A 26903-nucleotide genomic window follows, 5' to 3' on the forward strand; every position below is an offset into this window, starting at 1 on the left:
CAGCTTGTGCTCGTGCAGCATGCCTAAATTAGGGATTTGTAGTGGTTTAACTATACTGATGTGAATTTCCTTAATGTATATGTAACACTGAGAAACCCCAGCCGTTAGCGGGCAGGATCATACTGGGGACTTCTGGAGCTAAATACATGAGCCTCAACTGCAGGGGTGGCCAACCTGTGGCTCCGGAGCCACATGCAGTGCTTCAGAAGTTAATATGCAGCTCCTTGTATAGGCACTGACTCCGGGGCTGGAGCTCCAGGTGCCAACTTTCCAATGTGCTGGGGGGTGCTCACTGCTCAACCCCTGGCTCTGCCACAGGCCCTGCCACCACTCCACCTCTCCCCTCCCCTGAGCCTGCCGTGCCCTCGCTCCTCCTCCGCCCCTCTCTTCCCCACCCTGAGCCTCCTGCATGCCACGAAACAGCACGGGAGGTGCGGGGAGGGAGGGGGAAGCGCTGATTGGCTGCTGGTGGGCGGGAGGCGCTGGGAGCGGGGTGGCGGGGGAGGGAAAGCTGATGGGGGTCTGCTGACGTATTACTTTGGCTCTTTGGCAATGTACATTGGTAAATTCTGGCTCCTTCTCAGGCTCAGGTTGGCCACCCCTGCTCTACTGTATGAACTAAAAGCCAGATGGCAGACTCCTTAATTTCTTTTTCTAAGTGGTCTCAGGGCCACTAGATGGGACACAGCACCACACCCAGGAGGTGTGTGGGTTACATAGACAGGACCTCAGTTTGTATGTATAAGGTATATCTTATTACTTGGGATGAGTTTCAGTTGATATGTTTTATTTGCGTTTTGATTTTCAAAACAAAATCAGAAATGGGTAAAAAAACAGTAGCCAATGGAGTTTGTAAATAGTGATGTACCATCACACAGGAGTAAAACCTTTTATAACCCTGATCTACAGTATATGACTGGGGCTATGAAATAAAAAAAAAAATTACCCTTGCAACAGCACAGTGGGTGTCACTCTCTTATTACTCCCAAGACCAAAGCCAGTAGTATCAAACAAGTGTTGACCTGAGTGCTTTCAGCACTCCACTTATATTTAATTGAATATATCAGCACTGCTCAGAGTGTATGGGAGTGAGGTCAAGGAAGGGCAAATGGCATAGTTAAAGGGAAAAACACCTCTATTTTTAGTAGTGGACTGCTATAAGGGAGGGGTAGGGCTTTCTAGCTTCCCTTGTGCATAGATTAGCCATTCCCATGGCACCGTGTATGAAAATACAATGCCATACTCATTTCAAGTTCCAGAAACCTAGGAGGGAAAAAAATTAAGATAGACTGACTCAAAAATAGACTAAAAGTGGAATTTATGACTTCCCATACCAGCTCAGACTATTTGTCCATCAAGTCAAGCATCCCACTTCCAACAGTTATTTAAGCAATGCTTCAGGGGATGTGAAACTCCCTTGTAGTTGTACAATGCTATGGAATCCTTCCTGAGTGCTGCAGGCAATCATTCTATGCCACAAAAGGTGATGTTAGGTGGTCTGATTGCACCAGGAGCATGTGTGTGTGTATGTGTGTAGCTCTCACTGCGTTATAGGTAACAAGAAGGGGGAATCATGCACAATACTGCTTTCCAAACCAGAATGCGAGGGCTACTCGGTTTGTCTGCAGGATGGAGTTATACTTTCCCTTATTTTTAACCTATTCACATACAGCAGTGGGTTACCATGCAGGACCATGTCTGAAACAAAGACATCATAGTGAAGGCTGCACATTTGAAGCCCAGCATTGTCACTACTCGGGAGAGATCAGAGGCACGGTTTGACACTTGTGCCTCCAGTTGTACCTGTGACAGACTGGCTGGGCTTGTGTCTGCCAGTGCCATCCAGTGGGACAGCACAGTGCCCCCCACCCTGTCCCTGTGACAAAGCATGGCAAATGGCATCAGGAGCCAATGCCTTGGAGGCGTGATGCTGTGGGGCGAGATCACCCCAAGCAGGACAAAGGCCTGACGCCACTTTGGGCCCCCTGGGTGATGTCATAATGATGCATGCCGCAGGCTGACCACACTGTGGCGTCATGGGGGCACGCCCACATTCTGATGGCACCATGGCAGCCAGGTTTATGCCACACCAGAAGGCAACCTCTTCCCCTCACTGCGGTGCGCCCACGTCGGCAGGACACCGTGGCGCCGAAGCCCCACCCGCTCTCTTCAGGCCCGACCCACGGTCACGTGGTGCAATGGCGTGTGGGAGGCGGAGCGAGAACCCGAGACGGGGAAAGACCCCCCCCTCCACATCCCGCGCATGCGCAGTGCTGTCCTTGCCACTTGAACCGGCCACCACCCCGCACATCGCAACGACAGTTGGCGGGGTTGGCGAGGAGACAGGGGTCGAAGGCGGAAAACAGTACCTATGAGGGGGGTGGCCCAAGCGATGCGAGCTAGTACTAATTACAGGGTGGTGCAGACAGTCTGGCACCCCGTGCTTCCGTTTGGTTCCTGAGGGGGCGGTGTGATGGTGAACCTAAGCCAATCGGAGATTCAGAGACGGCCGGCCTCCGCCTATCAGGAGTGGCGTGTCTCTGGCGTGGCAGTTGAGGAGCCAATTGGAGATGGAGATGTTGCCTGCTCCTGTCAAACAGTCGCACGCGGAAGGGAGCGATATAGAGGCGCATAGTTTTAGTAACCAGCCAATCGAAGGAACGGACAGGCAGGAAGGTACATATAGAGCCAATCGGAAGCAAAGAATCTGTTGGTTTCAGCCAATCAGAGGAGCCGGCTCTGTCCTAGGAATTTTGGAGCCGATGGGAGAAGCAGAGATGTGCCCACAGCTGCCAATAGGGTGGGGCTGCTCTGTTTGAGGCGGCTGATTGTGGCGCTGGCCTCCCAGAGGCAGAGGGCGCAAGTGCTAGGTGGCCGGGTTTCATCAGCGCAGCTGCCGAGCAGGAGTGGAGACGGCGCTGTTGTTGTCATACCGAGAGATCGCCGCTGCCTCCGCTTTCCTCCTCAGCTGCGCCGGCGCCGGAGCTAGCGAGCAGGTACGTGGGGGGCTCACCGAACGCGGGAGCTGGCGGCTAGATCCCCCACCCCCCTAGGGCAGGCTGTCCATTGCCCCCGCTAGGGGTGGGGGTGCTCTCGGCCCACTTCCCCCTCCTCTCCCCCCTTAGGGAAGCTGGTGTTGTCCCCTCTCCGCAGTGTCGGGGTTGGGTTTATTGCCCCCGGTAGCGGGGTTACCCTGGTGCCTCCCTCCTCCTGCTCAGCTCGTGTTAATCTTGTGCTGGGCTTGGTGAAGACCCTCGTTTGTGGTTCTGCGGCGGGGACTCCCGATGGCGGTGTGGGGAACGAACACACGGCAGGCAATGCTAAGTGCCCGTTGCGAAGTACGGGCCGGGACCCTTTGGATTTGATCCCCCTGTGGCGTGAACGGAGCGTGTGTGTGGAACCTCTTTTAGCCGCTGACAATCCCTGCTGCGGCTGGAGGGCCCCGGTGAGAGTGGGGAGGGAGGTGCTGGGGGACAGGCCGCCCTAGCCTATCAACTCTTACAGTCTAATTGTGACTTGACAGAACTTCAAGAGCCCCTGGCCCTATCCACTCAGTCTGGTCCATTTTAAACAATGATTTACAGCAAGGTCAGGTGTTACACCCGCTCCCGAGTATGTCTGCTATTTTTTGTGGTTTTACAACTGCATTTTCCTATGGCTCTTAAAATGGCAGTTTTCTGTTCCTGTGTGATGAGTGAGAGAAGAAAAAATAATTGGCAAAGGAGGGAAGGCGACTATAAGAAACTCATTCAGAGACTGATTGTACACAAAGTTGTGTCAAATACGCCAACTATTATTAAAACAGTATTTTAACTGATCTTCAGGTACACCCTATAGCGGGGTGGGCAAACTTTTTGGCCCGAAGGCCACATTGGGGTTGCAAAACTGTATGGGGGGACCAGGTAGGGAAGGCTGTGCTTCCCCAAACAACTTAGCCCCTACCCTGTATCCGCCCCCTCCCACTTCCCGCCCCTTGACTGCCCCCCTTCAGAACTCCCAACCCATACAACCCTCCGTGCTCCTTGTCCCCTGACTGCCCCCTCCCAGACCCCTGCCCCTCACTGCCCCCCTGGGACCTCACCCCCTATCTAACCCCCCTGACTGCCCTGACCCCTGTCCATATCCCCTGCAAGGGCTGTGCAGGACGGTCTTGCGGGCCGGATGTGGCCCGTGGGTCATAGTTTGCCCACCTCTGCGCTAAAGAGTAGTAATCAACATGTCACTAGTAAAAAGAAAAGGAGTGTACTTGTGGCACCTTAGAGACTAACAAATTTATTTGAGCATAAGCTTTTGTGAGCTGCAGCTCACAAAAGTTTATGCTCAAATAAATTTGTTAGTCTCTAAGGTGCCACAAGTACACTCCTTTTCTTTCTGTGAATACAGACTAACACGGCTGCTACTCTGAAACATGTCACTAGTGTTACACAATCACAGTGTGGTGTGAGTTACCTTTTCCATTTGTATATGATTTTCTTTCCTGTATGTTAAGAATGAATTTGTTTACAATTGGTATTAATTAATTTCTACAAAGTTAAGAAAAACACCTTAATATATGCAAAGTGCTATCATGTTCACAAATTGAGCAATCAGGAGAAATATAGAGAAATACTTAATCATTCAGTTATAGTAAAAGTTACTTGGAAAGTAGTAGGCAAAAAAATAAAGTAAAACACAGAAATGATTTTAAAGTTGATGGTGTCTCTCTGTAAAGACACATTGTCGGTTGTAAGCATCAGATTTAATTAACTGTGGTTATCTTGGTGAAACTTCTATCAATATAGTTTTCTTTATAGATACTTTTTCTGTCTAAATAAAGAAAGACACTTAAAATATTAGTTAAAAACAAACCTCAGCCTCCTCCCCTCTAAAACAGCCTGAACTTTTTGGGAATGAGAAGTAACTTTGCAGTGCTTATATCTTCTGTTTTGAGTTTTCAAGGGGGTTTTAAAAATGATGGGGGAAGTGTGATAGCATAAAAGAAAACAAAACGTTTAGTGTCTTTTCTTGTCATTAGTGGGAAGAATCTAAACATACTGTAACAAAATGCTGCTGATAAATAACTTTTAAAATGAGTGTATTATTCTGCGGTTGAGCTTAAACTTATTTTCTCTTTTGCTTATTATATTTAGATGTTTCCTCATAAGCACAGTTTAATTTAGTTTCAGTTTAACTACGAACTATTGCCAGTAAAGTAGGGGAGTTGGGATATTGCAGTTTAGAGGAATTTTATTAAACAACTCGTCATGGCATAAGACAGTTCACTAATGGTTTCTTCTACTAACCATAAGTAATTATCTTAAACTTAATCACTGTTTAAAACTAGTAAATACAGATTGTATTTTAAATAATGCCAAGTGAATTTTTTTTTTTCCTGCATGGAGTGTAGCTTTGATGGGACTGGGAACAGTGGAGATACCCTTTAGGTGGATGAAATCTTAACCTGGAGCAGCTAGGACAGTGTTCCATGTGCTCTCCCTGCTTCCCTCTTCACCTCCGATTTGCCATCAGTGCTTGTGGGGGGTTGGTTCTTTCCGCCCTTCCTTGTGCTGCAAGACGTGGGCAGGGTAGTGTGTACTTAATATGGGCGGTGGGCCTGACCTGCCTGTCACTGATGCTGCTGTTGGTGATGGAGGCTGGTAACAAGGCCAGGTGATTGGCTTCTGCCTACTGCAACTGGATGTGGAGAGAGGTTGGTACTCTCTGCTTCCTAGGTGAGTAGGCATTTTGGGCTCCCAGTTTCAGCCCCACTCTGAATTGAATTGTTTGATCTCTTTTGATTCCGGGGGCTAGGCTGATGGCGAGTTCTGGGATCTAGAAGGGGCTTTTTCCAATATTGCAAAACTGGCAAACTGCCAGCTGGAGTTCTAGTTTGGGGAGTTTAAATTACAACTGCCACAACTTTGGCAGGTTCCAATGCAATTGATGGGTTAGAAAGTGCCCACCTGAGGTCCCTTCAATGCAGTGGTCCTGGACACAGCAATGCATTGTGAGGGGACCTGCCTCAATATCTTTTTTCAGCTTGTGGCACCATTCATCTTATCACTCCTACCTCTGGCATAGTATAGAGCAGGGTAGTGGGTTGGGGCTCAGGCTTTAAATCAGGGTTCCATGGCTGGCCTGAGGACATAGAGGGGGCATGGCCTTCACACCCACTTTCAGGTTTATGACACCCAGGGCCATTGGTGCCAGTGGAGAATGGCACTAGAACAGTTCTGCTCGATAGTTTACAGTTTTCCCTGAAATCTAGAAAAGCACATACTATTCATAATGAAAAATGTGTGTGCTGAGTTTCGGCTTTCTAATGTCGGCTGTTTTCACTGTAGTGATGCATGGAGGAGAGAAAGATCGATCAAAATAACTGTTTTCACAAAGGGGGAAGGGTAGTGTGTGTAACTAATGTGACTGATTGGAATTTTGTCAAAAATAAAAGACCTCCCCCCTTTCCCCCCAAAACCCCCAAACAAAAACCCCACAGTTCCTGGTTTAACACTTTCCATATTTGGTGTCTGCCCCAAGAAGATGAATGTTTAAGAATTATAATCACACTTTGTACTTGCTTATAATAGACTTTTTTTAACCTTAGCAGAAGCAATCACTAGAGCTTTAATAATCTAAGTGGAAACTGTGGCTTTTTAGCAATTTCGTTATTCTTAATCATTGAAACTGAACTACAGGGCAGTCAATTTGAAAATAACATCTACAAAATTGTTTCCTAAAATCCACTCCAAAATGAAGAATTTTTAAGTAACGGTCTTATCTTACCAGGTCAAGATGTGAATTATTTTCATAAATAAATTCTTTGTTAGCCGTTGCATATGTTAAGCATAGGACATGCCATATTATATGAAGTCTTTTTTACAGTTCTTTGCTCACTTATGTCAAGAGACATATATCCCACAATGCTCTGCAAAGCTCAACACAGCTTTTGGCATTAATGAATATAAAGCCTATCAAAGGCAAGATACATTTGTTCTGCGTCCTAGTACAGGTACCTTCATGATTTAAAATATAGTATCCAAAACAGAGATAAGGAGATGTACAGAACAGCAAGTTAAGGAACTGGTACAAACTAGTGGGTAGGATCTTCGTTGACATATAAAATGCTTTATAACTTGTAAGCAATTGTGCTATAAATATAAGTGGTTGGGGGCATATTTCAAAGCACACCCACTGTGGAACAGCACTGCAAGAAACGGCTTCCCAGAAGGATCCCAGAAGGATTGGTATCTTATTAACTTTTTCCTTTCTGTATTATACTGCTATGTTTGGTTTATTGATCTCTTAAGCATTCTTAATAACAAACCATACGTGTAGTCAACTGGCTACGCTTTTAGACAATATTTTGGAGCATTCTGTTTGGACCTTTGGTAACGTTACCCTTTTTAAACAATCAAAAATTGAAAGGAAGTTAATAAAGATGATAGTCTTATTCTTAGCAACTGTCTTCTATTAGTTGAGGTTTTCATTAGCTTGACTTAAAATTTCTTTTTTAATGCTACAGTCTGAGGTTCCATACATAGGTCTTTCAAGAATTAGCATATTTCAAACTGTAACTGATCAGACCTGCTGAATTGTGGCTATTACCCCTAAATACAGTTTTTTGCAACTCTAGTGTCTAACGTTTCCGTTTTATAACTAATATTTCTGGCTAACAACAGTTCTCTTGCTTCAAAGAGTCTTTGTGCTGATCTAATTTGTGACCTTGGGCAAGTCACTTCATCTCTGTATCAAAGTTTCAGTTTCCCCATTTTGCGAAGGGGGATAATGATACTTGCTTTCCTTTGTAAAGTGCTTCAGGATCTCTGGATGAGAAGTGCTATATAGAAAATGTGTGGTGCTGGTTATTGGTTTTGAGTTTTAGCAGTATAAATGCTGGATCAATTTCAAAATAGTAATCTACTTTCACTGACATCCGTAATATGAATATCCGAGATGGCTGCATATTTGGTGAAAATGCAGTTCTGTACATTTCATGTGGATGAAGTCTACCTTATTCTCATGATTTTTTTCTTTCCTAGAGCTCATGACAGTTTTGTTATTGTTGAGTCCAAATCTCTTGTACCTAAAGAAAAATTTCTGGCACGTTCTGGATGTTAGATCGAGCCTTTAAAATGTTCATTGAGTGCATCAGATATTGCAGAAAGTAGAAGAGGCTTCTGTCTTGTCCAATGGTGGAGGGAAAAGAAGTGTCCAAGCCTTTTACATCAGGATGAATCAAATGGACTATTGAGGGTAAAAAAAATTTGGTGACTGCTTGGAGTATTTAGTAAAAAAGAAAAATCAGTACAGCTCAGGAAGGAGAGATTGGTGCTGAAGACCTCACTTACTACACTGCCTTCCATTGATGACTTTCTTGGGCACAGGTTGGCCCATTGTGTTTAAGGGTTGCTGGTAGAATGCCCTTCTGGATGGAGGAATTCCTTAGGTTATTCATCAGTGGTATAAGGTTACTTCAGTGCACTGCCTTTTTCTGTGAAATAGGATGAATTCTTGTCGTTCATGGTGAAGATGACCATCTGTTCAAAACAGTTTTGCTAGTCAAGATTTAGTGGCTGAAGGGTAACTTTTTTTGGTCACCTTCACAGCAGTAGTTCAGGAATTTTATTCCATAGTCAGGTTCTGAGTGGGTGTTGAAGTAGTGGTGCTCCAACCTGCTGCCTTTGTTTCATCCATTCTTCTTCATTGGACTGTGACCTTTGGGGAATAGTATGGAATATGAATGCAATGGTTTTTAACAATATGTGGTAATAAGGTCTTGCCAAACTAACTGTTCACTGGTTCTATGGAAGAGCAACACTGTCCATCACAGCTTTTTGGAAATCCGCTCTCTGGAAACAGCTTTGTGATGTAGTCCTTAGATAGAGAGATGAAAAACTTCCGATCTCTGTCAGAAATGGTGTGTGGACTAGTAAAAGTTGTGGGTACCTCTGTTGTCCTCCTCTAGGCCAGTTGCATCAGTGAACATCTGACTGTGCAAGTCGGACTCAAGATAACTTGGCTGAATCTCATGGTAATAGTGGATATGAGATTTTGAGCCAGTCTTGAAGGTGTCATCTGAGCAAGTATTCAAGTCACCTGGTACAATTAACGTTGGGGATTTAATTACTTATTACAGTAACTCCTCGCTTAACATGTAGTTATGTTCCTGAAAAATGCTACTTTAAGCAAATCCAATTTCCCCATAAGAAATGAATGGTTAACATATTGTTAATGTAGCCTCACACTCTACAAGGTAGCACAAATGGAGGGAGGGGAGACAGAGACGCACAGTATGTGTGAGAGAGAGAGAGACGTGCATTGCCCCTTTAAGTACGCTGGCCCCCTCTAAGTACGCTGACTTTTTAAGTAGATCAGCAAGTTGAGACAGCAGCTGCTGCCAGCAAGCTCCCTCATCCTGAGCTCTGTGGTGTTTCCCCTGCTCTGTGGAGATGGGTGCGGGCGGGATGGGGGAGGGAAGGGGACACCCTGACATTAGCATCCTCCTTCTCTCCCCCACCACCCCCCCCCGAAGCAGGAGGCTCCTGGGAGCAGCTCCAAGGCAGAGGGCAGGAGCAGCACACGGCAGTGGGGAGAGGGACAGTTGAACTACCCAGCAATTGATAGCCTGCTGGGCGGCTGCCGCACAGGAAACTTAGGGGAGCTGATAGTGGGGCTGCCGGTCCACCCTGGTTCCAAGCCCTCACCAGCTAGCTCCAACGGGCTGCTCTTTCTGCAAGCAGTCGACAAATCAGGTGGCTGCCAAACGTTATAAGGGAGCATTGCGCAACTTTAAATGAACGTGTTCTCTAATTGATCAGCAACATAACGCTAACCAGGACGACTTTAAGTGAGGAGTTACTGTACTTATTTATATTATGGTAGGCAGGTAGGGGCCTCAGGTGACTGTCTAAACATGTCAAAGGAAGCATTCCTTGCCTCAAAGACCTCACAATCTAGGCTTTTGACAAGGTATAGCAGGCAGGTGAAACAGACAAACAGTTTTACACACTAGGCAGCAGTCTCAATTCGCCACCTGCCTAGTCTTGCCAATTCCAGTGACCTTTTTCATGGATCACACAGGTTTGGCTGGGGTTGGAGCAGTGTTCTGATGGTACAAAAAGCTCAAGCTTTCACAAATTTCAGCCATGCCTGGTAGGGAAACCCCTTTCGACTGGCTGCTTTCCCCAGTGTCACGCCTCCTGGGGAAGAGCAGCCAATTTACAAGCAGACAGAATACTACTCTCTGTCTCCCCTCAGGAGCAGATACCATTCTTATAGGAAGAAGAACGGTGCAGAGGGAGCCCAGCAGCTCAGGGTGGCTCTGCTCCTTCCGCCCCTCTTGTGAGCAAGTGAATGGTTCATCAGCTGCTTCCCCACTTCACTCTCCTTCCCTGCAACACCCTGTCCTTGAGGGGACAGGAGTGAGTGAAGAACCCCAGGTGCTGCCCGCCAGCCAGGAAGGGGAGACAGGAGACCCTGCTGCAGCTCCTCTAGGCTGGGAGAGATGAGTGAAGAGCCCGTGAGGTGCAGGAAGAGCAGAGGTGGATTCACCAAGGGAACAGTCAGCATGGATTCACCAAGGGCAAGTCATGTCTGACTAATCTAATTGCCTTCTATGATGAGATAACTGGCTCTGTGGACGAGGGGAAAGCCGTGGACGTGTTATTCCTTGACTTTAGCAAAGCTTTCGATACGGTCTCCCACAGTATTCTTGCCAGCAAGTTAAAGAAGTATGGGCTGGATGAATGGACTATAAGGTGGTTAGAAAGCTGGCTAGATTGTCGGGCTCAACGGGTAGTGATCAATGGCTCCATGTCTAGTTGGCAGCCAGTATCAAGCGGAGTGCCCCAAGGGTCAGTCCTGGGGCCGGTTTTGTTCAATATCTTCATTAATGATCTGGAGGACGGCGTGGACTGAACCCTCAGCAAGTTTACAGATGACACTAAACTGGGAGGAGTGATAGATACGCTGGAGGGTAGGGATAGGATACAGAAGGACCTAGACAAATCAGAGGATTGGGCCAAAAGAAATCTGATGAGGTTCAACAAGGACAAGTGCAGAGTCCTGCACTTAGGACAGAAGAATCACATGCATTGCTACAGCGTAGAGACCGAATGGCTAGGCAGCAGTTCTGCAGAAAAGGACCTAGGGGTTACAGTGGACGAGAAGCTGGATATGAGTCAACAGTGTGCCCTTGTTGCCAAGAAGACTAACAGCATTTTGGGCTGTATAAGTAGGGGCATTGCCAGCAGATCGAGGGATGTGATCGTTCCCCTGTATTCGACATTGGTGAGGCCTCATCTGGAGTCCTGTGTCCCAGTTTTTCCACATCCTTCTTGTAGTGTGGGCACACAACTGAAGGAGTCCAGTGGAGGGCAACAAAAATGATTAGGGGACTGGAACACATGACTTACGAGGAGATGCTGAGGGAACTGGGATTTAGTCTTCAGAAGAGAAGAGTGGGTGGATTTGATAGCTGCTTTCAACTACCTGAAAGGGGGTTCCAAAGAGGATGGATCTAGACTGTTCTCAGTGGTAACAGATGACAGAACAAGGAGTAATGGTCTCAAGTTACAGTGGGGGAGGTTTAGGTTGGATATTGGGAAAATCTTTTTCACTAGGAGGGTGGTGAAACACCGGAATGTGTTACCTAGGGAGGTGGTGGAATCTCCTTCCTTAGAGGTTTTTAAGGTCAGGCTTGATAAAGCCTTGGCTGGGATGATTTAGTTGGGGATTGGTCCTGCTTTGAGCAGGGGGTTGGACTAGATGACCTCCTGAGGTCTCTTCCAACCCTGATATTTTGATTCTTTGAGGTGAGGCTGAGTGGGGCAAGGGATAGAGAATTAATAGGGTAGTGGGTAGATGGAAGGGGGATGGGCAGATGTGGGGGTGTAAGCTTCTGTAGCAGGTGCCAAAATCATGTTAATAAATTTGGGAGTAGTGGTATACTAATTCTCTCTCTCTCACTGGGGGTGGATAGACAAAAACCTCAATATATTCTCTGCTTTTAAAAATCTTGGTTTTTTTAGGCCAATCTCATTTTTTAGGGTTCAAATAATTGATTGTTGACCTTTGGGCTGACAACACTGCTAATATCTATGTGTTCAACAGTGGCTCTGATGTACAACATCTCTGGCAGTTGTCTGTTTGGGAGAAGAAAAGCGATCTGGATAATGCTAGGATTTCCATATCAGACCTGTTCTGTGGTGTACATGCTAGAGAACTCAATGAGTTCTTCCGAGGTCAAATACCAATACTATTGCCACTCTACCTTCTTTGTTCTCTCTGTAAGATTATGATGTATTGAGGAGCCTGGTGGCATAAACTATACCAGGATAAAACTGGTCCTATCATTTTGCAAGGTTTCGATGATACATGCAGACTTGTTCTGTGGTATACATACCAGGTGTGGGGTGGGCAAGATCAATATGTAAATAATGTTGGTATTGTAACCTGCCAATGTCATATTAGTTGTCATGAGCCTGAGTTTTGGGAAGTTTCCTTTCTTTTTGTGGGAAGATGGTGGCATATGTCCAGCCTGGCTTTGGTGTTTCTTTTTATATCTCCTCACACTTACTGTAACTGGAATTCAGAAGTTTAATCCATGGAGTGGTGAAGATGGGAAGCAGAGATGCTCACATGCCCAGATAGAAGGATTTTCATGCTGCCTTTTGGCATGTGTGCTTGGAATTGCTTACCATTATGCCATGTGCTTCTACTATACAATACTTTACAAAGTTTATTTTGTATCTGTCTTGCCTAGATCTAAAAACACTATAGAAATGAGTAATAAAGTCATAGGAAAGAAATTTAAATATAAAACAGTGGAGAATATGTTAAAGTATGTTGTCCTAGGCTTTTATGGTGTATTTCCTATCCTGGAAAAGGATCATTGAAGGTTGCCTTTGTACCCAAATGAATGAATAAACTTTGAGTACTTTGTATCAGTGGCATATTCTTAAGCTTAGCTATAATTGACTTTCTATTTATCTGTTTGGTATCAAGGGTCACAATAAGGAATTCTGTATATTCAGTGGAACAGAGAACTTGAGGGGTCCTTTCACTAACTTTCTGTGTGACTTTGGGGATGCGTTTCAACTCTGTGCCACATTTTAGGCATGGTTAAAATGAGAATAATTCTTATACCTTACAGAGATGATATAGCTTTTTAAGATCCTTGGATGAAAGGTATTAGAAAAATGCAAGGTATTAACAGTAAATGATTTAGGGTTACTTCTAGATTTTAATTAAAAAGTTGCTCATCTGGAAAATCTACCTTTTGGCTGAAGTAACTTATGGCCTGGAATTTTCTCAGCCTAGAAGTAAGTGTGTGTGTGTGTGTGTGTGTGTGTGTGTTAAAGTTTGAACAAATTATCTGCACCTGTGCCACAGGTTGGGTTTATAGGTTGAGCATGGTAAAGGTCAAAAATGCATAAATACCAGCTGACTGTTTTTGTTTAGGACTGTTGCCCTTTTTGAGAACTTCATCAGAGAACAAAATGTTACTCATGGTTGCTTCCTTTTCTTTCTGAGCAGTCAAGAACATTTCTTTAGGATAAGAATCAATTTCCACAGTCCTCATTCTCTGTAGAATAGCTCTTCAACTGTCAGTGTGGACAGTTACAGCTTTTTGGATGAAGTTTTGAACTGGCTCTAAATTTTCATTTGAACTGATTAATATAGATCCATGCTACTCTAAGTCTATTGGCCAGGCTGGGAAGCTTGCTCCTGTGGGCTCCAAAATGCTGTATAGACATTCCCTTAGACTCCTAAATAACTCAAATGCTTTTGAAAATTTTCTTGTTTTCCTTAAATGTTACAGTACAAATATCCAAATACTGTTGTCGGGATGCTGTATGAATTATAGGGGGGGAAAAATACATCCATGCATTGAAGGGGAGTGAGACCAAGTAATAAGGACATGAGAGAGGCCACACAGGATCAGACCAGTGGTCCATCTAGCTTAGTATCCTGTCTTCCAACAGTGGCCAATGCCAGATGCTTCAGAGGGGTTGAACAGAACAGGGCAATTATCATGTGATCCATCCCATGTTGTTCAGTCCCAGCAACTGGTCTATGGACACACTTAGCATTTTCCATTGGCATGTTAGACAACTTTTCAAATAGCTGCCTGCACACACAATTTATAAACATATCATGATTAAATTCCCAAAATCTGTTAATCATAAAATGACTTTTGGGGAGAAATATATCCTTTTACAACTATGCTGAGTGAAATAACTTTTTAAACTATGCGTTACAAATATCTAAAGTGTTTCACTTTCACCCAACCAGTACAAATTCCTTCCTTTCCACACGAACACTTGTTGGACAATGTCTTAACTTATCAGAATCCTCCTTTCTTCTTGGTTGTCTGAACATGATTTTTCCTGAGGGCTATTCTTCCTTTATTAGGAAAATTAATGAAATAAAATGGGAACTTGATAGAAATATAGAATCTGTTAATTTATTACATACAGTTTTTAAACTTTAATATTTTTTAAACAAAATAAATTCAGCTCTATTTAAAAGGTAAAGCAAAAGCCCTTCCTTTTCCTCCAGAAGGAAGCACAGCTTAACTGTAAACTTGCTCAATGCTGAAAGTTACCATATAAGTTTTATTCTAGGGGCAATCTTACTCAACCATAGTTTGAAGAAATATGTCTTGCTGTTAATTCCGTCATTTCAGAATCGGTATTGCTCTTGCATTGCAGTTAGAGGGCAGATAGAATTGCATTACCTATTTGGTCACACTTAGGGCATCCTTGTATTGAAACTGGTGTACTGTATTACTTTTTTTGTACCTTTTTATGTAAGGAGTGACTTGCATTATTTGTGTATTTTTAAGATTGTCAGGAACACCAAGAGTATTGAATGTAGATACTCCTTTATTGTAATGGCTGGGGGAGGAGGAGAAATAACTTGATAGTCTGAACAAATGATTGATTATTTAATCTATTTAATAGCTATAGAACCATTAAACAAGATAACATCAGTGAGTTAAATTGAATGATATTTTAACTAGGGATATAAATTATCAAATGGTCAGCATTAGTCTTACCTTTAACCCACCCTAACCTTTAGCCCCTAGCCCTGGGCCGACCTGGCCGGAGCTGCCCCAGCCCCTCTCCCTTTAATTGGTTAAATAATATAATTTTAATAGTTTAAACAGTTAACTTTTTAAATGATATATACATCCCTAATTTCAGCAATACCTCTTGTTTCTGCCAAGGCTTAATCAGATTAATTTGTATTAAAGCTGTGACACAAAAGACAAATATCTACACTTGAGCTCTTTCTGGGTTTGTCAAAGCAAACCTAAACATTGTGATGGATTTTTAAGTCATGTGTGTTGATCACAAAACTGAGAGGCTTACTAATTAGACTCATCTTGCTTTTAATTCTGTCAGCAGTTAGGAGATGAAGATACAAAAACATCTCTCTAGATTTTGACTTCATACGGTATCGTTCATATTAGAGGGTATTCCAACATATTTTTCAGTAATAAATGAAACAGTATTACAAGTTTATTTCGCCTGCAGGAAATACAACAGCAGTTATTGGTGCAAAATATTTTGTGAGCATCTGCTGGTATTTTAGCAGTAGTGCAGTGAATTTGTTTTTTGAGAGCAGGGTTGGGTATTTGACTGGTCCAAAAATCTCCCATAAATGCAAACAAACTTGTTTGTCTTAGCAATTGGCTGAACAAGAAATAGGACTGAGTGGACTTGTAGGCTCTGAAGTTTTACATTGTTTTGTTTTTGAGTGCAGTTATGTAACAAAAAAACCCCTACAGTTGTAAGTTGCACTTTCATGATAGAGATTGCACTACAGTACTTGTATGAGATGAATTGAAAAATACTGTTTCTTTTGTTTATCATTTTTACAGTGCAGATATTTGTAATAAAAATGTGAACACTGTACACTTTGTATTCTGTGTTGTAATTGAAATCGATTATATTTGAAAATGTAGAAAAACATCCAAGAATATTTAATAAATTTCAATTGTATTCTGTTTTTTACAGGGTGATTAATCACGATTAATTTTTTTAATTGTGAATAATTTTTTTAGTTAATCGAGTGAGTTAACTGCGATTAATCAACAGCCCTAAAAAAAGTAAGACAACCATAGGTACTTATGCCAAATTACGAAAAACGTTACTTAACTAAGTTGTTTTAATTCAGAATAATTAGAAACAGAATGAAATGAAGTTCTAGAAAAATGAAAGAATGGCACCATGATTACTCCTGGGGGAATCCTAAGCCAAAAAATTAAAAATTCTGCGCATGATATTTTAAAATTCTGTATATTTTATTAGTCAAAATAGCACTATATAATCACACCAGTTTCAGTTATTTTGGTAATTTATTTCAAAATACCTGTCAGCAACTACATCTATAACAATACAGACACACACAATTTCCCCCAGGAGCAGAGTTAAAGAAACCCCTGTTTCCTCTGCCCCTTCCCCCTCAGAGCACAGCAGGAGGATGCCCTCCAAGCCGAGACACTTGCACCCCCTCTTCCCTCAGAGCCCACCTGGAGGTCCTCCCCAGCCCCAATACTTGCACCCCTCTTCCCCCCCAGAGCCCAGGGATCCAGAGGGAGAAACGTCCTGGTGCTGGGTCCTAGGCTTGTATGGAGTTTCCTGTACGCCACCTCCTTCCTTCAGGGCATGCCAGGAACTGCAGCTGCTGAGAGTCCTCCATCTCCCCCCCCCAGTGTCGTCTTCTTGCAAGCTGGGCTGCGGGGTCCAGTGGCCAGCAGCACCTCTGCAACCCATTTCTGTGGGAGAAAAAGGAAATCCTGCTTTCACAACTCTAATTTCTGTGCAAATTCTGCAAGCGCAGTGGTGCAGAATTCCCCAGGAGTACTTGATGCAATCAGAGAGGTAGGCCATAGCCTATGTTAGGGCATTCTTGCTGGAATATTTGACCATGGTCAAATAAGTGTTTGACTGGCGGCTTGCCAAGTTTGTTTGAGACTGTAACATGGTCCTATGCCATCTAGAGTGGACAAGTTCCCAAATAGTCAGAGTACTTACCACTGTTTGGTAGTGACTAGCCTGGCTATTTTTGCAGTGGCACTGACACACTTCACTTATAAGTCTATCTTGTCCTTCATGAGTGGAGGAATAACATTCTCAGCAGGTGAGAGGAATAGAAACAGAGATTGTCAGGGAGGTTCTCTGTGAAATTGTTGCACACAACTCAGGGGAGAAAAAAGAGAATGTTGGGTTGGACACTCGGCTTATACCCACCCCTGCTTATGGTAGGAACTTAATTTTAATGCAGCGTCTGGAAAAAATGACTTGTCGCTCCTACTTCTGTGCAGTATCAGCATTGTTATTGAACCTAGCCCTGGTGTGAGATTTGAACCATCTGGTCTAGAGGAAAATGTACTAGCAAGTGGGGCATGTTAAAAGCCTCTGTTTATTCTTTCAGAAACCGTAGAGTTAAAAAGTGGATGTGTGGGGTAACATGTCCAGTGTACCTGAAGACAGAAGTATCAGACAGCAGGACATCAAGAAAGGATTGCAATTTATACAGTAAGATCTTATGACAGATGTTCTTATGGGTTTGTGTGTGTGTGCAGTCCTACTTAAAATGTGGTTAGACTTTTTATTTATACTGGCTTTAAAGAGTGAGATAAGGGTGAGCATTTGGCCAATTCATACTTCATTATCTATCCACATTTCAGCATACTCTTGTTTTTAAATGTTTAGGGGCTCAAAATTGACCCTCCCATTTGCTTTAACACAAGTAGGAGATGTCTCCTGTTTTCATGTGGCATTGTGTGTCATGGGGGTAAGCCAGGTGCAGCACTCTGTCTGAAGAGTGAAGACTGTTACTCCAAACAGCAGCTGCCAAATTTGGGGAGAGAAGAACACCTGTATGTTTGGGGAAGTTGTGGGTGTAGTGCTGGTAGTGAAAGTGTGCTCCAGAGGAGCTCAGCAGGCTATTTTTTAGTAACGTCTACTGACCTTGAATGTAGAGTTCATCTCCTATCTGTGTGCCCAACAGCTCTTTTAATGTAATACTGGAGGACGAAATGGTGAGGGCCTGTGTTTTCCCTTCATACACAGCTCCTCCTCAGAGCAGGATATTTGCCTACTCCAACCTGGAAATGGAGCAGGAGGAGAGGCCTTGGAGAGCAGAAGACACGCAAGCCCTCCTCTCTTATCACAACATGGTAGTTCAGAAAGGCTGCTGGGAGAAAGAGCAGCTCTTTAAACCTCAGAGAGAGGAATGGGGTGCTCCAACATGGAAGGCTTGTTTCCCCGCAACTGGCCTACTGAGCTCCTTAGTCCGCCCCAGCTATCTCTATTTTCAGGGGAAGGGAAATTCTTCCCTTTCCCATTTATAGACTGTCCTAGATTCTTGGTGGAGCAAAAGTAACATGATCCTTCCTGTGCTCATCTTCCTCCAAATATTGTTTGCTTGCAGTTTGAAGCAGAAATGGTCTTTTCTCTCTTCAGTTCCCTGGCTGCCTGAGGCAGTGATTACCCACCCTCTACTGATGTTCAGAATGTATCTGATCAGGATGTGGGAGTTCTGATAAAATTACAGAAATGGGAGCGAGTCAGTTAGGGCCCCCAAACATTTTTCCCCCCTTCTTTCTACCTGTCCCCCTCTCCTGTGTATGTAGGGATGCATTTTCAAAGACTACATTAAGGTTGCTAAGTCATGCGCTTGGAAGTTAGGGAATGCCAGAACTAAGGCTGACCATGCACCCTTAATTTAGGCTACTGGTGCGTAAGCATTACAGTAGTGTGCAATCATGTAACTAACAAAAAGAAAAGGAGTACTTGCGGCACCTTAGAGACTAACACATTTATTTGAGCATAGACTTTCGTGAGCTACAGCTCACTGCATCCAACGAAGTGAGCTGTAGCTCACGAAAGTCTATGCTCAAATAAATGTGTTAGTCTCTAAGGTGCCGCAAGTACTCCTTTTTTTTTGCGGATACAGACTAACACGGCTGCTACTCTGAAACATGTAATTAACAGCTACTCTTTTTTCTAGGACCCCTGCCTAATATACAAAATGGATGGTGCTCAGGGAATGAATTAGTGTTGTCTGTAGCACTCAGAACCCTTAAGTTTAATATTTATTTTTAACAATCTATTCATTTACAAAATTTGCTTATCTTTAATTCCTAGGTCTACTTTGCCCTATCCAGGGACACAAGAACAGTATGAGGTAATGGAGTTATTCTCTGAAATCTATTAGAAACATATGATTCTATAATAGGTGGAAATCTTCCTTGTGGTGCTTTTTAAAAAAAAAAAAAAAAACTGTCAAAGTGACATTTTTACTAGTTTTTAATACTGATAAACTACAGTGATATTTACCTTTCACTATCTTGTCCCACCCTGCCATGTATATAATCAAATATTTGAATGCACAGAAATAAGTTATATAGTAGCTCAGAGAGAGAATTTTTAAACTCAAGTTCACTCAACCTTGGCTACAAACTTAGTTCCTACGATTTCAGGAATCAAGATCGTGTTCTCTTTTCAGTGAAGTTAGTTTAGCACCTCATTAGCTAGACAGTAGGAGGTAGATTCACATGGTGAAACTACCCAGGCATTTTTCTGCAGTTGTAGATAACTGGTCATTAGTTTAGTTTTGTAGCTCGCTTTCTGTTGATATTAAAACTCTCTCCTTTCTCAGTGGTTTGAGTTTTGGACATGAATGGGCAACTGGTCTGATCCAAACATTTCCTGTTTGAGACTTCAGTGTGAAATACCAGAATATATAGTGTGTGTGTGTGTGTTCCTGCAAAGGGTAACTATTTCACATGTCGTACATCTTTCATGAGCTGCTTTGTCAACAGTTGTGCCCTACATTTATGCCTAGGTTCTTTGGTAATGGGTACCTTAGAAATGCCTAGATAATACTTCTCTTGCTACTTTTCTGTAGTGTATTTTCTTTTAACCTGGAAACCAAATCTTTGCATTCAATTTTTTTCCCATTAACTTGTTGCGAGAAAATTGTGAGTTAATATGTATTCAGAAGTATGGAATGTTTGCAGAGAGTTCTTCTGTTCATGAGTGCTTCTTTGTTCCAGTTATTCATACGAGGGCTTGTTAGAAATCTCTTCAATGAAGGGAATGATGCATACCGAGAAGGTGATTGGGGAAGGTCACAGAGCCACTATACAGAAGCTTTAAACATATCAGATTATGCCAATTCTGAAGAAATCCACATTTCCAATGAAATACTAGAGAAGCTGCATGTAAACCGTATAGCGTGTTATTCAAATTTGGTAAGCTGTTTTTATTTAAGCTTTTGCTTCTTTTCAGAGAGAGTACATTAACAAAATATGAAGCCATAGAAAATTCACTAGTAGATAAAGAGCTCTTGGTTATGGTTTGAGAATTGTCAAAATGATTCAAAACTTGATTCTCAGTCTTCTCTCTTTAAATATGTAAGCATGTGTCTAGATATATTTAGACAATAATACTAGAAGTATCCTACTAATATGAAATGGTCATACCATGCTCAAATGCTGATAAAGCGGTAGGTTCATCCTTCAGATAAGATTTGTACAGCTAATATACCTACTTCCCTGTCTTTTTGCCTGTGGGTGGACATGTTTTTGGGAGGTGGGGGGGAGATCTTAATGATGCCCCTATTTTCACTGGGCTTTATACTTAAGCTATACATGGACCTTTTCAACCAGGGTGACCTATGTAGGGAGCATAAATGTATATATACAGTACTAGTGCTGCTCCTTAATTGTCTAGAAAAGTTGCTAATGAGTGAGGCCAGATACTTCTTCCTCTCACAAATCATCTGTGGTGCCTCTTCTAAAATTTTCCATTTGTCATTTACCATTATAGTGATCCATTTACTGGTACATCAACAGCTATCAAGTCCAAAGAATTAATGAACCAAAGGCATTATTACTGTTTCCTTCCTTTCCAGCTACATAAAGAAAACCCTGTCTTATTTCCAGAATGAATTCAAAATAAAATCTTAAACTTCTACCTTGAATTCACCTAGAACTGAACTATCCAGAATCTGTCCAAGTAATAGGGCTGTCTGTCTTTCTGTGAGCCAGATACACTGCACTTTTGTCAAATAATATAAACTAGGATCATGAGGCTTAGTACAAGCAGGCTTTAGTACTTTTGCTGCATGAACGCTACCTTTGTAAGGTAACTACTCTGCTGTGCTACCTGAGTCAGTGATTTTTCATTAAACATAGTAAATGGTAGCCTTGAAATAAATACTAACTTTTTTTATTATTTCAAGGTTGAATTACGTTTTATCTGGACTACAAAGAGGGTTCTAGCGTACTTTGGCAAAATACTGTCTGTCTTCATTTGCAATCTGACTACACAGCATTCCATGCTGTTTGTAAGAACAGTAAACAGCTTTAATTTTGGGTCAGAGTTACTCACTTTTATCCAGAAGTAAAACGTTAACAAGGAATAACATCCTAAGAAGAATTCCAGCACTTTTTGATTTAAATATACGCTATTTGAATCTTCTACTCTAGTAACAAAATATTATTTATTGAATAAGCCCTTAAACTTTTTTGCCTTTCTCACAGAGATTGCATGATAAAGTTCTAGAAAATTGTGAAATAGCTTTAAGGTTAAATGAAAACAATTTCAGAGCTCTATATCGGAAATCCAAAGCCTTAAATGAATTGGGAAGGTATAAGAAGGCTTACGATGTTGTAGCAAAATGCTCTCTGGCTGTACCACAGGTAAGTAAATTATACATTGTTAAGTTTACTTTACAATAATGTTTTGGAAATAGCTGGTACTTTACGTAATACAATATTTTCTCGAATACTTATTTATTGTACCTGTTTTCAGTGTGGAAGCTAAGAAATATGAGGGGTTTTTTTTTTTTGTTTTTTTGGTAGGAAAAACTAGGGCCCCCAAAATAAGTAGAGCTGACACAGTTGCCTGATCTTTTTCAGCAAGGAAAATTGAGTCACGTGATGTTTTGTTTTCGCTAGTATGTATGGATGCCATCAGTGAGATTCTTTTAGAGCAGTGATACTCAGACCTCAGTGGTTCAGGAGCCAGATTAGCAATCAACATTGCCCAAAAGAGCCACAGTGGTAAATGAAGCGATGAATTCACACTATAGTACTCCATATTCATATTGAAACTGTATGATGGGAAATATTATTTAGTTTTCATTTTTATATATATATATTCTCACAGCAGAATGACTGACCACATATTATTTTATCAACTACAGTTGGTTAATAACATAGTAAAAGTCTCCTGATTGGTTAATAATTTAAATCACATTTGTGTTTTAATAGCATGTGCTGCAAAGAACCGCAGGAGATGCATTAAAGAGCCAGTTGTGGCATGGAAGCCTCAATCTGAGTATCGGATTGTTTTTGAATTTCTTTCATGTTCTGGATTTCCTCTAGCTATTCTAATATTTTTTTACCTGTCATACATTCAGAATCTTCAAATAACACTTCTTACGTTCAGAAAAATGTCCTCTCCTTTAAATACATATTTTTAAAAAGTGCATTAGAATCAGATAAGCTATGCAAGTTGGAATTATTTACTTTGGCCACAAGGATTAAATGATAGCAGGGCTGTCCTTAGGCATTCGAGGCTGTGTAGGTCACCCAAAAATTTGGGGTACCCCGGGTCTTAGTGTCCACCCTCCCAGCTCTTCCTGTCCCCTGTTCTGACCCTTCCTGCAGGCTCCCACAGCTGGTTGCTGCAGCCTGGTGACTCTTACTCCAGAGGGGATCTAGTAACTTAAAAGTGAAAAAGCCTTCCAGCCTGCCAGGCCTATTAGCACAACATTGAAACTGTTAAAGAGCCATTCAAGTGGTAATGAAGCCATTTGACAGGCATTTGCCAACCCCCAGGTATATACTGTCAGATTCTGAATTTACTGACAAAACAGTTGTGCATTACTGTAATATTTACTCAGAACATGTTAGTCTACAGGACCTTGTATTAAAATTTGCTTTAAAAATAATTCATTAGTGCAGTGTTTCCCAAACTTGGGATGCCGCTTGTTCAGGGAAAGCCCCTGGCAGGCTGGGCCGGTTTGTTTACCTGCCGCGTCTGCAGGTTCGGCCGATCGCGGCTCTCGCTGGCTGTGGTTCGCTGCTGCAGGCCAATGGGGGCTGCGGGAAGCAGCGGCCGCGGATTTTTAGATGCACAATCTGAGTATTCATCTTTAGGCTTAAATGCTTGGATTTTCAGACCTGCAGTTTTTAAAATAAATCCTTCAAAGGACCTCCCTTATGTCAAATACATTTTTAATTTTAATGACTGTAGTACAAAAAACTTGCTTCCGTTGGTCATAGGGGCACCAGTTTAATAATACTGTGTCAGGCCCCATAAATCCTAAGGATGGCCCTGAATGATAGACATCTTTGTAAACATCCCTTATCCCAGTAATGTAATGGCAGGTGTCATGTTAGTACTAGTTGACTATTCCATTTGTGATGGATTTTGTGCTGTGCTTAAAACCTGTGACTGTTTCATATTTGGCATTCCCCCTTCTGCCTTGTTTCAGGTGCCTTTGTAGATGTGGCTTCTCCCACTGACTAGTCTCCACCATGGATTTTTCTTTTGCTATCTATGCTGTGGGGTGAATGGTTACTTTTTCTCCATTTGATTCTAAATATTGATTAATATATATCTTTAATCTGGCATCCTGTTCAAAATGAACCTTTAGAAGGCATGATTGTGAATTTTGTGTGGCTTTTTTTTCTTTTCAAGATACAATTTTTGGCGCAGTGGTCAGAAATTTAAAAGTGCTGGGCACACACAACCACTTCAGTTGGCATTTCTCTGCTTCCTACACCTGAAAATTGGACCACTTAGCTAGGTGTCTAAATTTCAATTTCAAAGCCTAACTTTAGGTACTCATGTTTGAATACCTTGGCCCTAAGGTTTAAAGTAAATGTGCCTTGATTCTTCTTGTAACTTTATATGATATATTCTGAAAACTAAACTTTAAACTGTCAAATATTCTAAATGCTATCTGTCATCTAAAATATGAATTAACTAGGACAAAGTGAAATATGACTTGATTTTAACACAACGCTTCCAGTTACAACAGAGTATATTTCCAAAAAACAAATTAAATATTCAGGATGTTCTTTAATAGTTGACATGCTAATAGAAATGTGGCCTTCAGTTTGTAAAACTACAAAAAATACTCAAACTGTAGAATCTGTAAATCACACTTTAATTGCCAGAGGCCTTTGTCTTTATGGATCTTAAACTCATCTTGGATAAAATGGTATATACCTTTGAACTCAGTTATAGGCAGATGTTTATAATTTTTATTTACATGTAGGGTTAGAAGCACACTATCATAATTCCTATTTACTTTGGAATGAGAAAACAGTTGTATCACTTTGCCTGGGGGGGCGGGTGTGTGTGTGTGTATAGAAATATATAGAAATGTATATGTATTTGTTTTAGGATGAAAGTGTGATAAAGCTGACTCAAGAACTTGCTCAGAAACTAGGATTAAAAATAAGAAAAGCATATGTCAGAGCAAGGGTAAGGAAGTTTTATTTATTTATTTTATTTATTTATTTATTTATTTTTTAAACCTCATTCTGAGTTTTTAATATCAACTTACACTTACAATGACATGTTTAATTGCAGCCAACTTCCTCAAACTCAGTTTCTGGAGAAGTGTCAATTAAGGTAAGGTTCCACATGTTCACATTATAAATAGATTTTGAAAGAACTATTTTCTGTATTCTTACAGTGAAGTGAAACTGAGCAGTTAACATTTGGTTAAAGTTTCTGTATCTTAGGCAATGGTTAGGATTCTTGTCTAACCTTGTGCTTGGTTTTGCCATGAGTATAATATCTTACTCAATCACTTGATCACTTTTATCCAAGTTATCTTTGTACAAGAACTTCCTTGAATAAAAGTAGTTAAAAATGCTGTCTTTACTCTGTTTGGCCTTAGTTATTTGTAAGGTCTTGCTACATGGACACAGTTAACCATTGCTTTCTGTACTTAATGACAACTTAAGTACTACAGATGTCCAAGTGAGTACTATGGTTCACATAGGTTAAGGATAGCAAGTTGAATGCAGCTCAGACACTAATAAAGATGTACTATGAGACCTGCACAGATGCAGTTCCAGGTCTTGGAGGCATAAAGTTCACCTAAATTGTAAACAGATGTTGGCTAGAATTGGTTACACATTACATTAGTAAACATGAACACTTTAAAACAGTTTATTTAAATCTAAACAGTAAATAAAGAACATATCTTATTTTAGGAAATGAAAATTTGTTACGTTTAGTCTCACTTTTGTTAATTTCAGTTTCTTATGGCTGCAGTGCTTGGGTTTCACACACTACAAGGAATGCTTTTGTTTGAAAAGCGATTTTTCTTTGATTTTTAATTGTGGAAATCTGAATTTTCATAAATTTTACAAAAGCTAAATTTTAGGTCAAACTTAGATTGATAAAGTCAACTTAAAAATGTATGCTTGAAGGGTCTTGTTGCTCTTCAAATTAATTGATTGTTTTACTTATCTACAGAATTCAAATTCTTCTGTAGAAGATATTGAGTCAGGTGAGTCTTCCTGGACTACAATATTGTTTGTTAATGAAAGGAAGCTAGATACAAAGTGCAGCGCTGGTGTGTTTGTCATTGTCAATATTCATAAAATTCTTTATATGAATCATGAATTGAGCTCTTCTCCGGAGTTTGACTTCTGTGAAACTGGTATTATATTTCTATCAAGTGTGTGTGAAGGTACAAAGAGCATTACAATTAGGAAAGCTGCTTTCAAAGATGACTTCAGCAGTGGTTTCTCCCACATCCCTTGTCATAGGTAATAAGTAAACGTAGTGTCTCGTAAAGTTGACACAGTCTCCACTTCAAGGGGTTAAAAAAATTATTTAAAAAAATCAAAAGTTTCTCAAGTCAGTCCAAGAAATAACTTCACATATCACTTCTTAGAACACTTTTTTAATTTGCCAGCAAACTAAACTTAATAGACTGTGTGAAAGGTGTGTGGCGTTTTGAGGGATTTGAGTGAATGTTGTGTGTGTATGCATTAGAGAATACAGGTTAAGGTGGCTGTGCAAACTTTATTTAAATCTCCTGACTTTGTTGTTGTTTGTTCTCTTTTTTTAATATTGTGGTGTTCTAATATAACTTCTGTAACGTGGAAAAATTAGTGCTGAGGGGGTGGACGTGGGGAGGCAGAATAAAGCATAGCATGTGATAACTTAGGCCACAAGTCTCCGACTCTTCCTGCCTGCTTAGTATATCAAAATATGCAAACATTCCAATATACACATCTGCATATTTTCTTCTGAAGTTAATTGGTTAATTATGCTTGGTATGCTTTTCTTAAGCATCTATATCTTTATTCCAACATTAAATTTCTTTAAGGCAAAACATATTTGTACCAGATTAAAAGTGGTGAAAGAATTTTTTTTTTTTTTGCAGAACATTGACTAAAAGTTTTGGTCTCTTTCCCAAATTACCTGTTTCAGATTTATCAGAAGAGAAACAAGAGACGCTTTCTACTGTTTCCTCCTCAAATTTTGTCCCAGAAATGTCAAGTGACTTGGCCTCAATACCTATGCAATCCGTATCTTCTGTCATGCCTCTTCAAGTGGAAAAGAGTTCTCTACCTTCTGCAGTGCTGGCAAATGGGGGAAACCTCTCTTTCTCTATTCCAGAAGCATGTTTAGATTGTGGAGATGGAGATGATATTAGTATTGGGGAAGAACTTGATGAACTACTTGATTCTGTACCTGACTCGGATGAAAATGTAACGGTAAACTTTTGTTTTTCATTTTTTCTGGAGAGGAATCATTTAAAATGAAATGTTGTTTTTAGTTTGATAAGCAGGCTCACAACTAAGTGTATAAACTATAGTCATGCCTATTCTGTCAAATTGCACCCTGTCTTTTGACTCT

General features: G+C 41.5%; 1 protein-coding gene across 2 annotated transcripts in view; it reads left to right on the forward strand.

Annotated features, from left to right (window-relative positions):
• Positions 1 to 2790: 2790 nt before the first annotated feature.
• Positions 2791 to 26903, forward strand: part of ZC3H7A (zinc finger CCCH-type containing 7A) — a 45627-nt gene continuing 21514 nt past the window's right edge. The window contains exons 1-9 of one of the 2 annotated variants that reach the window (XM_074965441.1): positions 2791 to 2996; positions 17425 to 17528; positions 19143 to 19182; positions 20054 to 20251; positions 21545 to 21703; positions 24423 to 24503; positions 24612 to 24653; positions 25509 to 25542; positions 26475 to 26761. In XM_074965441.1, the coding sequence (XP_074821542.1) occupies positions 17461 to 17528; positions 19143 to 19182; positions 20054 to 20251; positions 21545 to 21703; positions 24423 to 24503; positions 24612 to 24653; positions 25509 to 25542; positions 26475 to 26761 (909 nt within the window). In that variant the 5' untranslated portion in view covers positions 2791 to 2996; positions 17425 to 17460. Of the gene's footprint in view, positions 2997 to 3325; positions 3446 to 17424; positions 17529 to 19142; positions 19183 to 20053; positions 20252 to 21544; positions 21704 to 24422; positions 24504 to 24611; positions 24654 to 25508; positions 25543 to 26474; positions 26762 to 26903 lie in introns of those variants that run through there. The other variant, XM_074965442.1, reaches the window with a different exon arrangement.

The sequence above is a fragment of the Natator depressus genome, chromosome 10 (genome assembly GCF_965152275.1).
Source record: "Natator depressus isolate rNatDep1 chromosome 10, rNatDep2.hap1, whole genome shotgun sequence".
NCBI lineage: Eukaryota > Metazoa > Chordata > Testudines > Cheloniidae > Natator > Natator depressus.